Below are 13,624 nucleotides of genomic sequence, written 5' to 3'. Positions count from 1 at the left end.
GGATGAACACATACACACTACTATATATAAGATAGATAATCAAGAAGGACATACTTGATAGCACAGGGAACTCTACTCAATATTCTGTGATAACCTATATGAGAAAAGAATCTAAAAAGAATGAATATATGTATAACTGAATCACTTTGCTGTACACCAGAAACTAATACAACATTGTAAATTAACTATCTGCCAAGAAAATTTTTTTAAAAATATATTTTTGGAATCATCTGGAAATTTTGAATTTAGACTTTGTATTAGACTTATCTATGTTATATTTTGGAGATATCATGACAATGTTGTTCTAGCATGTGGGAAAATGTCCTTATTTTCAGATTTATGATGAAATATTTAAGAGTAAAATGTCACAATATCTACAACTTACTTTCAAATGGTTCAGCAAAAAAACACACAGATACAAAACAACTATGTCAAAATGCTAACAACTGAGGAATTTAGGCAAAGAATATATACATATTCACTGTAACACTCTTAACTTCATTGTAGGTTAAATAAAAGAACAGCATTGAAACATGTATATTATCTAGGGTGAAACAGATAACCAGCCCAGGTTGGGTACATGAGACAAGTGCTCGGGCCTGGTGCACTGGGAAGACCCAGAGGGATCGGGTGGAGAGGGAGGTGGGAGGGGGGATTGGGATGGGGAATACATGTAAATCCATGGCTAATTCATTTCAATGTATAACAAAAACTACTGTAATGATGTAAAGTAATTAGCCTCCAACTAATAAAAATAAATGGAAAAAAAAAAAGAAAAAAAAAAATCTCTGTGCTATACAGTAGGTTGTCATTAGTTATCTATTTTATATATACAGCAGTGTGTAAATGTCAATTTTATATATAGTAGTGTTACATGTCAATCCCAATCTCCCAATTTATCCCCTCCTTTCCTTGCAGGAACCAAAAATTTGTTTTCTACATTTGTGACTCTACTTCTGTTTTGTAAATATTTGTACCCCACCTTTTTTTTCAGATTCTACATAAAGAACAGACTTTTGGACTCAGTGGGAGAAGGAGAGGGTGGGATGATTTGAGAGAATAGCATTGAAACATGTATATTACCATATGTAAAATAGATGATCAGTGCAAGTTCTATGCATGAAGCAGGTCACTCAAAGCCAATGCTCTGAGCCACAGCCATCTTTTTAACAACTACATAAACATTGCATTGTGTAGATGAACCACATTTACCTCATCAACCCTTTGTTGTATTACTGTACACACTGCTGTATTTGCTGGCTGCAGAATTGAAGGATATGCTAGTTTTTGGTTTCTCTGTAATTACCAAGTTGCCTTCAACAATCTATAAACTGATCACTCTTCCATCTGTGGTGTCAGAGAATGCCTGTATGCTCATACCTTTATCAGCATCAAATAATTTATTAATTACTTTTTTAAAAAGTCAATGGCAGGCAGTTCATAAAAAAAGACAGTTCTATTAAATGCCTATTACTCAGTGAAAGAAAACAACCTGAAAAGGCTATACTATATGATTCTGACATTCTGGAAAAGGCAAAACTAAGAAGACCATAAAAAGATCAGTGGTTTCGAGGGGTTAGGAATAGGGAGGGATGGCAAGGCAGAGAACAGAAGATTCTAGAGCAGTGAAAATCCTATATATTATACTATAAAGGTAGGATCATGTCATTACACATTTGTCAAAATCCACAGAATATCCAAGGTAAGCTATGGAGTTTAGGTGATTATGGATGTGTCCATGTAGGTTCATCAACTATAACAAATATACCACTCTGGTGGGGGATGTTGTTAGTGAGGGAGGCTCATGCATGTGTGTGGGCTGGAGGTATATGGAAAATCTTTGTACGTATTACTCAATTTTGCTGTGAACCTAAAATTGCTCTAAAAATAAAGTCTACTAAAAAAGGCAGCTCTTTGTTGGTTGAAACTACATAGCCCTTGTTACTTTTTGAGAATCAGCATTCCCTTTTAATGTTCTTTGTTTAATTATAGGCTTTGAATTGGATATTGATCTCCTTTGCCCACTTTTCTAATGGAACTTTCTCTTTTATAGATTTGTTAGATTTCTTAATATATTAGTGCTTTTAGCCCTTTATTTGGAGAAAAGAAGAAATGGTGTGTTCAGGCCAACTGTTTCATGTGAACACTTAAGTAATCAAAGGTGCATTCCTACAGATGGTGGGCTTTGTACTGTGAACCACCCAAGAAACTAGCTCCTGTTTTGAATAAGGGGCAAGATGGAATAAGTCTTTTTATTAATATCTTGCTTCAAAGCCACTTCAAGGCATTACTTGCAGAGAACTTTTGTAGACTTATGTTAAGAAAATCCATCATATTGGTACTATAGACTAAATGTTTCAGGTGCCTCCAAAATTTGTATGTTGAAACATAATCTCCCAGTGTGATGGTATTAAGAGGTGGGACATTAAGTTATAAAGGTGAAGTCATGAGTGGGGTTAGTGCCCTTATTAAAGAGACGCCAGAGCTTCCTTGTCCCTATCACAATGTGAGGTTACAGCTAAAAGACAGCATCTATGAACTAGGAAGTGTGCTCTCACCACACAGCAAACCTGCCAGTACCTTGATCTTGGACTTCCAGACTGCCTAACTGTGAGAAATAAATTTGGTATTTATAAATCACCCAGTCTATGATACCATGTTACAGCAGCCTGAATGGACTAAGACAATGGGACCAAACTTTTTTTCTTAGTCAACTATATTCTGACTTTGCTTACTCATTTATTGCAAAAGCAGAATTGTCACATCTATCTTTCTTTTATGTCTCTGGGGTTTAGATCCTATTAAGAGAGGTCTTTCTTATTCTTAGGCTATAAGTAAAAAATATTTTATAGTTATCACCATGTAGTTCCTTAAAGGATTGCATTTCATATTACTCATTCACACAAAACATTAAAATAAACAACAGTTCGTCAACTAGAGATGATTTTGCCCCCACCTTGGAACATTTGGCTAGTTCTGGAGACATATTTGGTCTACACACTGGGGGTATGCTACTGACATCTAGTGGATAGAGGCCAGGAACACAGCTAAATGCCCTGCAATAATGCACAGGACAGCTCCCTCCCACCTCCAACAAAGAATTATCCAACCCAAAATATCAATAGTGATGAGGCTAAGAAAACCTGTCATAAACCACTTCTCCTTCCTGGTTGTTCGGATCCCCATTGTTTTGACCTTCTGTATATCATAGAACAGGCTTCCCTGGTGGCTCAGCAGTAAAGAATCGCCTGCAATGCAGGAGTTGCAGGTTCTATCCCTGGGTCCGGAAAGATCCCCTGGAGAAGGGAATGACAACCCACTCCAGTATTCTTGCCTGGAGAATCCCGTGGACAGAGGAGCCTGGCGGGCTACAGTCCATAGGGTCGCAAAGAGTCGGACAAGACTGAAGTGACTTAGCACGCATGCAAACACATATGTCATTACTGAACACTGAAAAGATTGAGTGACATGGAAAAGAAAGAAAAAGGGAGAAACTGGATAAGGAAATTTTGGTAAGTTGGAGAAAACCATCTTACTTCATTGACGATTATAACCCTTAATCAGTCCATCCGTGTAATTCAGCTCCAAAAACATAAATTTAACAAACATCATTTTATAAAGTATACCAGAAAATGAGTTAGAATATTGGAGAAAAAAATCTGGCAAACATTATAGGCATACTACGAAGGGACAGAGGCGTGAAGAGACTAATTATGTAAATGCCTTTATTTGAACTAATACATTGCTACCAGATTACAACAATTTTCAGAGTTAGAGTAACATTATGATCTTAAAAACTATAGCAAACAGCTTGACAAAGCAAGAGTACATTAGAATACATTAAGTCCTACATATATGTCTATTTTTTAGTGACCACATCTCCTTACCTTAGGTGTAAAATTAGAAAATTTAATATACACTTAGCATACTTGGCCTACCATATCCCTCCTAAATTCTGAGCCCACTCTCTCCTCAAAAGTGTCATATGCAACAGCATTTTAAATCTAAAGAGAGAGTTTGATGGTACATGTTTTAAAACAAATAAGCATATATTGAACCAAGTGTTTCAGGACAAAATATGTCAAGTGTTTACAGCTTTAGTGTGAGAGGGAAGATGGAAATTCAAGGTACATTTCCCTCTACCTATAATGTATGTTTTTTACTTACTTGAAGACCCCTTAAAAAAAAGTAGCAAAATCAGCAGTCTTATTTAATGTAATCAAAATATTCTTAAATGTACAAAAAAGGATCATGTAGAAAGAATACTGTAAAAAGATACTGATTTTAAGAATAAAAGAATATGAAAAGCTTCTATTACATTCTGCACAGCCAGTTACTTCTGTCAATTTTCAGTACTAGAAAGATAAGCAAAGGATACTCATATACAAATACCCTCTGACCACAGTTCTTGAATAAGAACTAGCATACTGGATGGAAAGCAAATTATTGTCTAATACCAATAATATTCATATTCGATCATCTAAGCAAGTCCCAGGAGACGGACATTCTAAGAGGAAAACAGATACATAGAAATACGTACAGCAATGGGAAATGTCAAGGGCAGCGATCTAGGAGGAGTGAGTAAATGATTTGACTATGGGCACATTTCAGGTGGGCCTGACAAATCCACCTCGACTATGGGAAAGAGGAGATGTTGTTACTAAAACTCTTTCACCTGAGGGCTCCCATGATGAGCTTAGTCTTGTTAAAACTAAAAAGTCCTTTCAAAAACCAATAGTTTCTTAAGCCATGAGCACTTCAGCCAGAAATTGCTGTACTGCTAATCATGCACCTGGGAGCAAGGTTGTTTTTTATTCAAATTGGTTATTTTACACTCTCTTCATACCCCTGCCCATCAAGCATGCAAACACAGTCATGACCATCTTGGGCTTTACTTCCACAAGGTCTTCTGGGAGAGCATACACCCTGGCTCCAATCCTTCTAGCCATCGACACTGCGTACCTAGTTTTTGGAGGAAACAAAAATTGAGGTGCAATTCTGGTTAGTCAAGGGCACAACATGAGGCATCTATTTCCTCTCATATACTCAATTGTCTGGGATACAAAACTTCTACAGCAAGAGTTCAAATCAGAATGACTTCATTTTTCATTGTTTTCTCTTTTATTTTGTGAGGTTACTCATATGTGATATCAGATTTTTTAGCTCTACTATTTGGGGCTGATAATATTTATTCACTCCTTTTCTACAATGTAAAATGAGAACAATTTAGGAGCACTGACATGAAAAAACATTTTTCCAGAATGTGTGTGTGTGTATATACTCAGATGTTGATATTCTCATTGAGCATGAAATAAGATAACAGTGGCTATAATGAAATCTCAGAGACACAGTGGAAAACTGTGCCAGATGCAAAATACAATTTCATAGATGCAGTGAATGCTTCCAAACATTCAAGGGAAGAGACAGAGTCTATATGGCACATGTCAGAGTGGCTGAAGCAAGGAATGAAAAGGGTAGAGAAGGGAAAGGAGTTAAGAACTGACAAGTCCAGCTGAGGAAATTTGCAGGAGCACCCCTCAATTAATACACAAGGCATTTCTAGGTGTTCTGTAACATGAATCTTTAAATATGATCAAGTTTCTGGAAAAAGAGGTTTGAAGAGCTCTCTATAAATCTTTATCATATTATGCTGTAAATTTTTTTTCAAGGAGGGAATAAATGATTTGACACAGTATGTGATGCCAAAATGAAGTTTTGCAGTAATGCTTCTTAGCTATCTTGTGAAGTCCTGTTGGGAGCTGATTTTCAGTGTATACTAGGAAAGCTTTCATGGGTTGCCCATGAAAGCAGATCACAGTCTAGGTCTTTGGAGAAGAAGGGAAGAGGCAGGTGGAAAAGACCTTCTCAATATTGTCAAAATGCAGGAAACTTTCAAGGCATGGTTTCAGCTGAGGGTTTAGCATCCTGCTCAATTAAGGGACGAAGATAATAAAGTCAATGTACGTAGTAAGGTGGGCTATGCATAGTAAGTTTTTAAAATGTTTAAAGAGTGCAACAAAAGAAAACCCTATCAAAGGCATGCTTATCCTTTGCCCATTTTTCCCTTGTTTTAAGTTTGCAGCTAAGTTGCTTTAACACATACATTATTTCTATAACCTACAAACCAGTGGCTGACTGAGCACCTACCTACTAGGTCAGGTGCAACAATGCTAGGCTCTTAGGTATTTTACTCATTTCAAAATCTCCAAGGTAAGTATTATTGCTCCCATTTTATCGACAAGGAATCTGAGGCTAGAAGACATTTCCCCCAGCTGACACCATTCTTAAGTGGCAGAACCTGAATGATAATGCAGATCTGCCTGCCTACAATGCCTATGCCCTTATCAGGATATTAGGCAGCATCTCTCACTTGGCATTATTGTGCTTGTCATCTTCTGTCAGAGTGCCACTCTTAACAAGGTCGTAGTTTATGCAGCCTGGCTGGATGGCGTCAATCAAATCCACAACTGCCAAACTGGAGCTGATCGTCTTATCCTAGAGTAAATACATTTGAGAATTTCCATGTGTACAAATTAATGTACGATCACGTATATAAAGCTGTTAAAAACAAAGTCTAGTGAATTAAAAAAGAATCATGTCACAACGATCTCACTCACAAAGAAACCAAAGGCTAGCCTTCTAAACTATAGATACTTTCTATAGCAAACATAACGTTTAATAGTCAAACATGGAATTCTTACCTTAAAACTCTGAATGGAGGTTGATTTCCCTGCTTCATTCAATGTTCTGTTCACCCAGCTTACAATGATGTCATCATTAGCTTTCTGACCATCACCAAGATCTTCCAGGACATTGAGGGTATATCTAAATGAAGCAGCAGAAGAAACAGGTAACTAATGAGAACCTACTGTATAGCACAGGGAACTCTACTCAATGCTCTGTGGTGACCTAAATGGGAAGGAAATCTGAAAAAGAGGGATATATGTATACACATAGCTGATTCACTTTGCTGTATAGCAGAAACTAACACAACATTGTAAAGCAACTAAACTCCAATAAAAATTAATTTAAAAAAGCAGCAGAACAGGTTCCGTTCTAATTTATTAGAAAAAATACAAATATTAGAAAGATGCTTTATCTTTCATTTCTTTTCCTTAGGTTTGAGAGATTAAAGAAAAGATTTCACAAGAAGACATTCACACTATATGGAAAAAAAAAGAATTTCAAGCAGTAGTGACTTGCCATTGAGCTGCTTTTTGCACTGGTGGCAGGAAGAGTAAGCTCACCAGTCTACTGCAGGCTCACTTTGTACTAGGCCAACCAATGGTAATGACTTAAAGCAAGCTGTGCTTTGGCTGGTACCCAGTTATAATGAATTGCTTTTTAGCATTACAGTTAAGGGATCTTTCTCAAATGTATACATGTTCATAATTTTTGCTGTTTTTACTCACCAACGCAAAATGAGGCTCAGGTCTGTGTCAGGCATATTATGAAAAAAGGGAAATATTCACAGTTTTGCTGCCTCACTTTCAAGAAGGCATTTCCCATTGACCATCTAACATATATTCATTACTTAAGCTCACTTCAGAATCTAAACACAAAAATTTCAAAGGTGTAGTCATTGATATGTTTCCTTAGAAGTAGTAAAGACTAGATCACAGACCTGTATGATAGTGAAGCTTAAGCAGTTAAAATTGTGTACCATACCTTCTCATCAGCTGCCAGACCAAAGCTAAAGTCAGGGTTTGATTTCCATCATTCAGGTCTTGCCCTCCAATGCCAACCAGCGAGAATTTGGCAGGATGCTTCCCTAATTCAACAGCATAGTTGCAGTTTTCTAGCTGCAAACAAACAAAGGCAAATGTTTAAAGATTTTCACTTGTTTAATCTGTATATGCAGGTGTGCACAAAGTAAGACAGTTTCTGTCCTCAAGAAGCTCAGAGTCAAAGAGTTTCCCAAACAAAAGAAACAAATTGAGAATAAAAACAGTCTGTAACAAATATGTGCAGCAACTTAATTAACTACCTTTTTCATGTTGGCTCCAAGTTTCGGGTATGGAGGTTTATTCACCTTACTCCAGTCAACAGGAACTTTAATTCGTTCATATAGCTGTAAGATTACCAGGGCATCTTGCAGGTCACTGATGATTTAAAAAGAGTTTGATCAGTGTTTTCAGAGAGCAGAGCCTGTTTCCTTAAAAACAAGGACACTACACTGTCAAAAGACTCATGCATTTTATTAATCTGTGCTAAAAACAGAGCTAACATCATCCAATTCACTTAAAAGTAGTTATTGAGAGCTTATTGTTTACAAAGAACTGTTCTAGAAACTGGGCTCGCAGGAGAAAAATCCCAGGCCTTTAGAGTTGGAGAAAGAAAGAGAATAAACAAGTATATGGATAAGTGGGTTAGGGGAATGTATTTAATTGCTATGAAAAACAAAAAGAACGAGGTTAGGAGTTAGGCAGTGGTAGGTGGTGGTTAGGATCTGAATCAGTGGCTTGAATATAGCAAGGGAATAAGGCATTTGATGTGGAAAAGAACATTCCAGGCTGAGAGAACAGTGAGCACAAAGAGCTCAAGGCACCATGGATGGTCTACTTAATGTACTTTCTGGTCTCCATTTCAAAATATAAAGTCTCTGTTCCCTAGGTTGTTAGAAAGATATTTACACATTCTTTCACTTAATGTCTGGGCTTTTGTGTATTTGGGAAATGATAATGGAAGTCACCACATTTTCCAATAAAGTAATGGCTACAAACTAACATTTAGAAAAGGTTTAGAGCTATAATTATTTATGCAGCATCCATTCATGATGTTCAAAACTTTATAATAGCATTGGAAGGCTTACGCATAGAGATGGTTTACATGGGGATTAACACCAAGGGAGTTCATCCAGTTACGGAAGGTTCTTTCTTCACGAGTTTCTCCTATTAAAAATATTCACAGTGTTTATATAATCATTAAACACCTTGCATATGTACATATAATATCAACCCACAATTAGATTATTTTATTTTTTTTCAGATCTAGAGGTTTTCTCCAATATGAATCATCAAGCAGTCTCTCTGAATACATTCTCCCTTGTTTTTTAAATTGGATGACTTTTATTTTAAAAGTAAAAATATAACCTTATTATAACCAGCTAAGAGGTATAGGAACTTTTTTTTCCATTTATTTTTATTAGTTGGAGGCTAATTACTTTACAACATTGCAGTGGGTTTTGTCATACATTGACATGAATCAGCCATGGAGTTACATGTATTCCCCATACCGATCCTCCCTCCCACCTCCCTCTCCGTCTTCCCAGTGCACCAGGCATGAGCACTTGTCTCATGTATCCAACCTGGGCTGGTGATCTGTTTCACTATAGATAATATACATGCTGTTCTCTTGAAACATCCCACCCTCGCCTTCTCCCACAGAGTCCAAAAGTCTGTTCTGTACATCTGTGTCTCTTTTTCTGTTTTGCATATAGGGTTATCATTACCATCTTTCTAAATTCCATATATATGTGTTAGTATGCTGTAATGTTCTTTATCTTTCTGGTTTACTTCACTCTGTATAATGGGTTCCAGTTTCATCCATCTCATTAGAACTGATTCAAATGAATTCTTTTTAACAGCTGAGTAATATTCCATGGTGTATATGTACCACAGCTTCCTTATCCATTCGTCTGCTGATGGGCATCTAGGTTGCTTCCATGTCCTGGCTATTATAAACAGTGCTGCAATGAACATTGGGGTGCACGTGTCTCTTTCAGATCTGGTTTCCTCAGTGTGTATGCCCAGAAGTGGTATTGCTGGGTCATATGGCAGTTCTATTTCCAGTTTTTTAAGAAATCTCCACACTGTTTTCCATAGTGGCTGTACTAGTTTGCATTCCCACCAACAGTGTAAGAGGGTTCCCTTTTCTCCACACCCTCTCCAGCATTTATTGCTTGTAGACTTTTGGATAGCAGCCATCCTGACTGGCATGTAATGGTACCCCATTGTGGTTTTGATTTGCATTTCTCTGATAATGAGTGATGTTGAGCATCTTTTCATGTGTTTGTTAGCCATCTGTATGTCTTCTTTGGAGAAATGTCTGTTTAGTTCTTTGGCCCATTTTTTGATTGGGTCATTTATTTTTCTGGAATTGAGCTTCAGGAGTTGCTTGTATATTTTTGAGATTAATCCTTTGTCTGTTGCTTCATTTGCTATTATTTTCTTCCAATCTGAGGGCTGTCTTTTCACCTTACTTATAGTTTCCTTTGCTGTGCAAAACCTTCTAAGTTTCATTAGGTCCCATTTGTTTATTTTTGCTTTTGTTTCTAATATTCTGGGAGGTGGGTCATAGAGGATCCTGCTGTGATTTATGTCGGAGAGTGTTTTGCCTATGTTCTCCTCTAAGAGTTTTATAATTTCTGCTCTTACATTCAGATCTTTAATCCATTTTGAGTTTATTTTTGTGTATGGTGTTAGAAAGTGTTCTAGTTTCATTCTTTTACAAGTGGTTGACCAGTTTTCCCAGCACCACTTGTTAAAGAGGTTGTCTTTTTCCATTGTATATCCTTGCCTCCTTTGTCAAAGATAAGGTGTCCATAGGTTCGTGGATTTATCTCTGGGCTTTCTATTCTGTTCCATTGATCTATATTTCTGTTTTTGTGCCAGTACCATACTGTCTTGATGACTGTAGCTTTGTAGTATAGTCTGAAGTTAGGCAGGTTGATTCCTCCAGTTCCATTCTTCTTTCTCAAGATTGCTTTGGCTATTCGAGGTTTTTTGTATTTCCATACAAATTGAGAAATTATTTGTTCTAGTTCTGTGAAAAATACCGTTGGTAGCTTGATAGGGATTGCATTGAATCTATAGATTGCTTTGGGTAGAATAGCCATTTTGACAATATTGATTCTTCCAATCCATGAACACGCTATGTTTCTCCATCTGTTTGTGTCCTCTTTGATTTCTTTCATCAGTGTTTTATAGTTTTCTATGTATAGGTCTTTTGTTTCTTTAGGTAGATATACTCCTAAGTATTTTATTCTTTTTGTTGCAATGGTGAATTGTATTGTTTCCCTAATTTCTCTTTCTGATTTTTCATTGTTAGTGTATAGGAATGCAAGGGATTTCTGTGTATTAATTTTATATCCTGCAACTTCACTATATTCATTGATTAACTCTAGTAATTTTCTGGTGGAGTCTTTAGGGTTTTCTATGTAGAGGATCATTTTATTTTTTTTTTCAGATCTAGAGGTTTTCTCCAATATGAATCATCAAGCAGTCTCTCTGAATACATTCTCTCTTGTTTCTTAAATTGGATGACTTTATTTTAAAAGTAAAAATATAACCTTACTATAACCAGCTAAGAGGTATAGGAACTTTTTATAATCTCTTCTCCATCTCATCCTTCTCCAGTATCTCCCCAAATCCCCATACTTCTAAAGTAACTGATATTATCAGTTTAGTTTTTATTAGAAACATTTGCCATGGTCACACAAACCTCTATACTCACATTAATTTACATCTTCTCTCTACCCATTTAAAAATATTGATACTAAGTTACATATATGTACTTTTTTACATGCCTATATTAGAGCAACAAATTATTTGAAACTTCAAAAGCATAAAGTTTAAAGATTTTATACTAATCCTAGTATATATGCAATGAGCTGCTAATTGAGAGTTGAAAGTATTAGTTGCTAAGTTGTGTCCAGCTCTTTGCGACCCCATGGACTGTATCCTGCCAGGCTCCTCTGTCCATGGATTTCTCAGGCAAGAATATTGGAGTGGGTAGCCATTCCCTTCTCCAGGGGATCTTCCCAACCCAGGGATTGAACCCAGGTCTCCTGCACTGCAGGCAGATTCTTTACCATCTGATTTCATAATAATGCTAGTGGATATGCAATGAGCTACTAATTACATTTGTTAATTTTTATGTACTATACTTCATGCATATATAATATGGCAAAGGTATACTCTGCCTTTCCCAAATTAAATGAATATTTACACGCATTACTATTTTTTGAGTAGGTTAAAGGTGAAAGGAACTGAGAGCAGTTTCAGTTAGTCTGACTGTGGAAGAATGAAAAATTAATGCAGATTTATATAGGTCAAATTTTATGCACATGTGCATTTTTTTGGAGGGAAGTTTAAAAATAAGTGACCTAAATATAAAATATTAAAATAAAACATTGGTTTACTAAGTGGCCTTATACTAAGTGATCCTAGGCTAGCTTACTTTAAAAGTTCCCAGACTTTCTTGGTGGTACTGTGTATAAAAATCCTCCTGCCAAAGCAGGGGACACAGGTTCGATCCCTGGTCTGGGAAGATTCCATATACTGTGGGGTAATGAAGCCCAACTACTGAACCTACACTCCTCAACAAGAGAAGCTACCCCAATGAGAAGGCTGAGCACCACAACAAAGAGTAGCCTCTGGGTGCAGCAACTAGAGAAAGCCCACATGCAGCAAGACCCAGAGCAGCCAAAAATAAGTAAATTAAAATAAAAATTCCCTTGTTATCATCCATTTCTATCAGTTGCCAGTTATTACTCAGCCCTTGGGACTACTTCTAGTAGACACTTGCTAAAGGAAAATGGATAAGGAAACTTATTAAATCAAGATTATGAAATCATCATGGCCTATGTATATCCACTGTGTAGTCCCAAACATAATTTAAGAAACCTTTAGTTACCTTCTAATAGAGTCCAATCAATATCTTGGTTCTCTGGCTTAGTGAGTGCTGGGTATTTATTAAACAGGTTAGCCACAAAGGCTAAGTTCAGTTTAGGGTTCCCACTGACGACATCAGCTGGAGTAACAAACTGTCTGCAACCTAATTTATCTGCTTGTTGAAGCATACTCTCAGCTCTCTTCAAATCATCTGTTTCCTGTTGAAGTAAAATAAGAAGACTTTTTTTTTCAAAGGTCATACTGAAAATATAGAAACTTTGCACTACAATGATAGGCTGGGTATACAATTCTATTTTCTCTTAGCCAACACATGGCACTGTTTTGAATGCAAAAAAAAAAAAAAAAAAAAAAAAAGTTGGCTGTGCTGGATATGCAGTACCTTGAAAATACCCTAGATGGCACCAGATCATGTATCTAAGGACAGAATAGATTTCACTCAACTGAGATCACTTCCCTCATGCCAAAATTCATTAAGAAAAAAGTGAAACCTGTTCAGATTTTAAATTTAAGCCCTAAAGAGAGTGTAAGGCTGAAAAATATGAAGGAATTATGAAGAAATTTTTTTAAGATAATAATCAAGGATACCAGGCTCCAATAATTCTGAGGTTTAAATTGCATATTTCAAATTATCATCTTTCTCAAACTATTTTTTGTTTTTACTTTTCCATCCAGGAAGCAATGTTGTCTATTTCTGTGTAAAATACTTACTTTCAACTAATTCCTAGGACTCCTAATTTCTTTGTTTTGTCTTCTCCCCCACCCCAACTTCTTTCCTTTTGGAAAGATGCATGCTGATTTCTTGACTACCATACAGTTTGGTAAGGATTATAAGTTATAGATCTGATAATTTCAGACCAAATTAAAGATAGTTTCCCAAATGCTCACCATTCCCACCTCCCAATAATAAAAGTCAAAAACCTGGAGCTACAGGAGGAACAATTGCTTTTGGATTATCCGTTTCTAGTGACCTGCCCTCTCCAGACTTCTCT

The 13,624-nt window shown here is 36.5% G+C and overlaps 1 protein-coding gene across 3 annotated transcripts in view; it reads right to left on the bottom strand.

Annotated features, from left to right (window-relative positions):
- Window positions 1-3,711: 3,711 nt before the first annotated feature.
- Window positions 3,712-13,624, bottom strand: part of PLS3 (plastin 3) — a 92,763-nt gene continuing 82,850 nt past the window's right edge. For all 3 annotated transcript variants that reach the window (XM_020905555.2, XM_020905553.2, XM_070462217.1), the window contains 7 exons: window positions 12,637-12,832; window positions 8,813-8,891; window positions 7,988-8,102; window positions 7,669-7,802; window positions 6,702-6,825; window positions 6,371-6,495; window positions 3,712-4,962 (listed from right to left, as the gene is read on the bottom strand). In XM_020905555.2, the coding sequence (XP_020761214.1) occupies window positions 4,830-4,962; window positions 6,371-6,495; window positions 6,702-6,825; window positions 7,669-7,802; window positions 7,988-8,102; window positions 8,813-8,891; window positions 12,637-12,832 (906 nt within the window). In that variant the 3' untranslated portion in view covers window positions 3,712-4,829. The remainder of the gene's footprint in view (window positions 4,963-6,370; window positions 6,496-6,701; window positions 6,826-7,668; window positions 7,803-7,987; window positions 8,103-8,812; window positions 8,892-12,636; window positions 12,833-13,624) is intronic.

The sequence above is a fragment of the Odocoileus virginianus genome, unplaced genomic scaffold (assembly GCF_023699985.2).
Source record: "Odocoileus virginianus isolate 20LAN1187 ecotype Illinois unplaced genomic scaffold, Ovbor_1.2 Unplaced_Scaffold_1, whole genome shotgun sequence".
In the NCBI taxonomy this organism is placed as follows: Eukaryota; Metazoa; Chordata; class Mammalia; order Artiodactyla; family Cervidae; genus Odocoileus; species Odocoileus virginianus.
The sequence above is the reverse complement of the archived record's forward strand: the minus strand, read 5'-3'. Positions and strand labels throughout refer to the sequence as shown.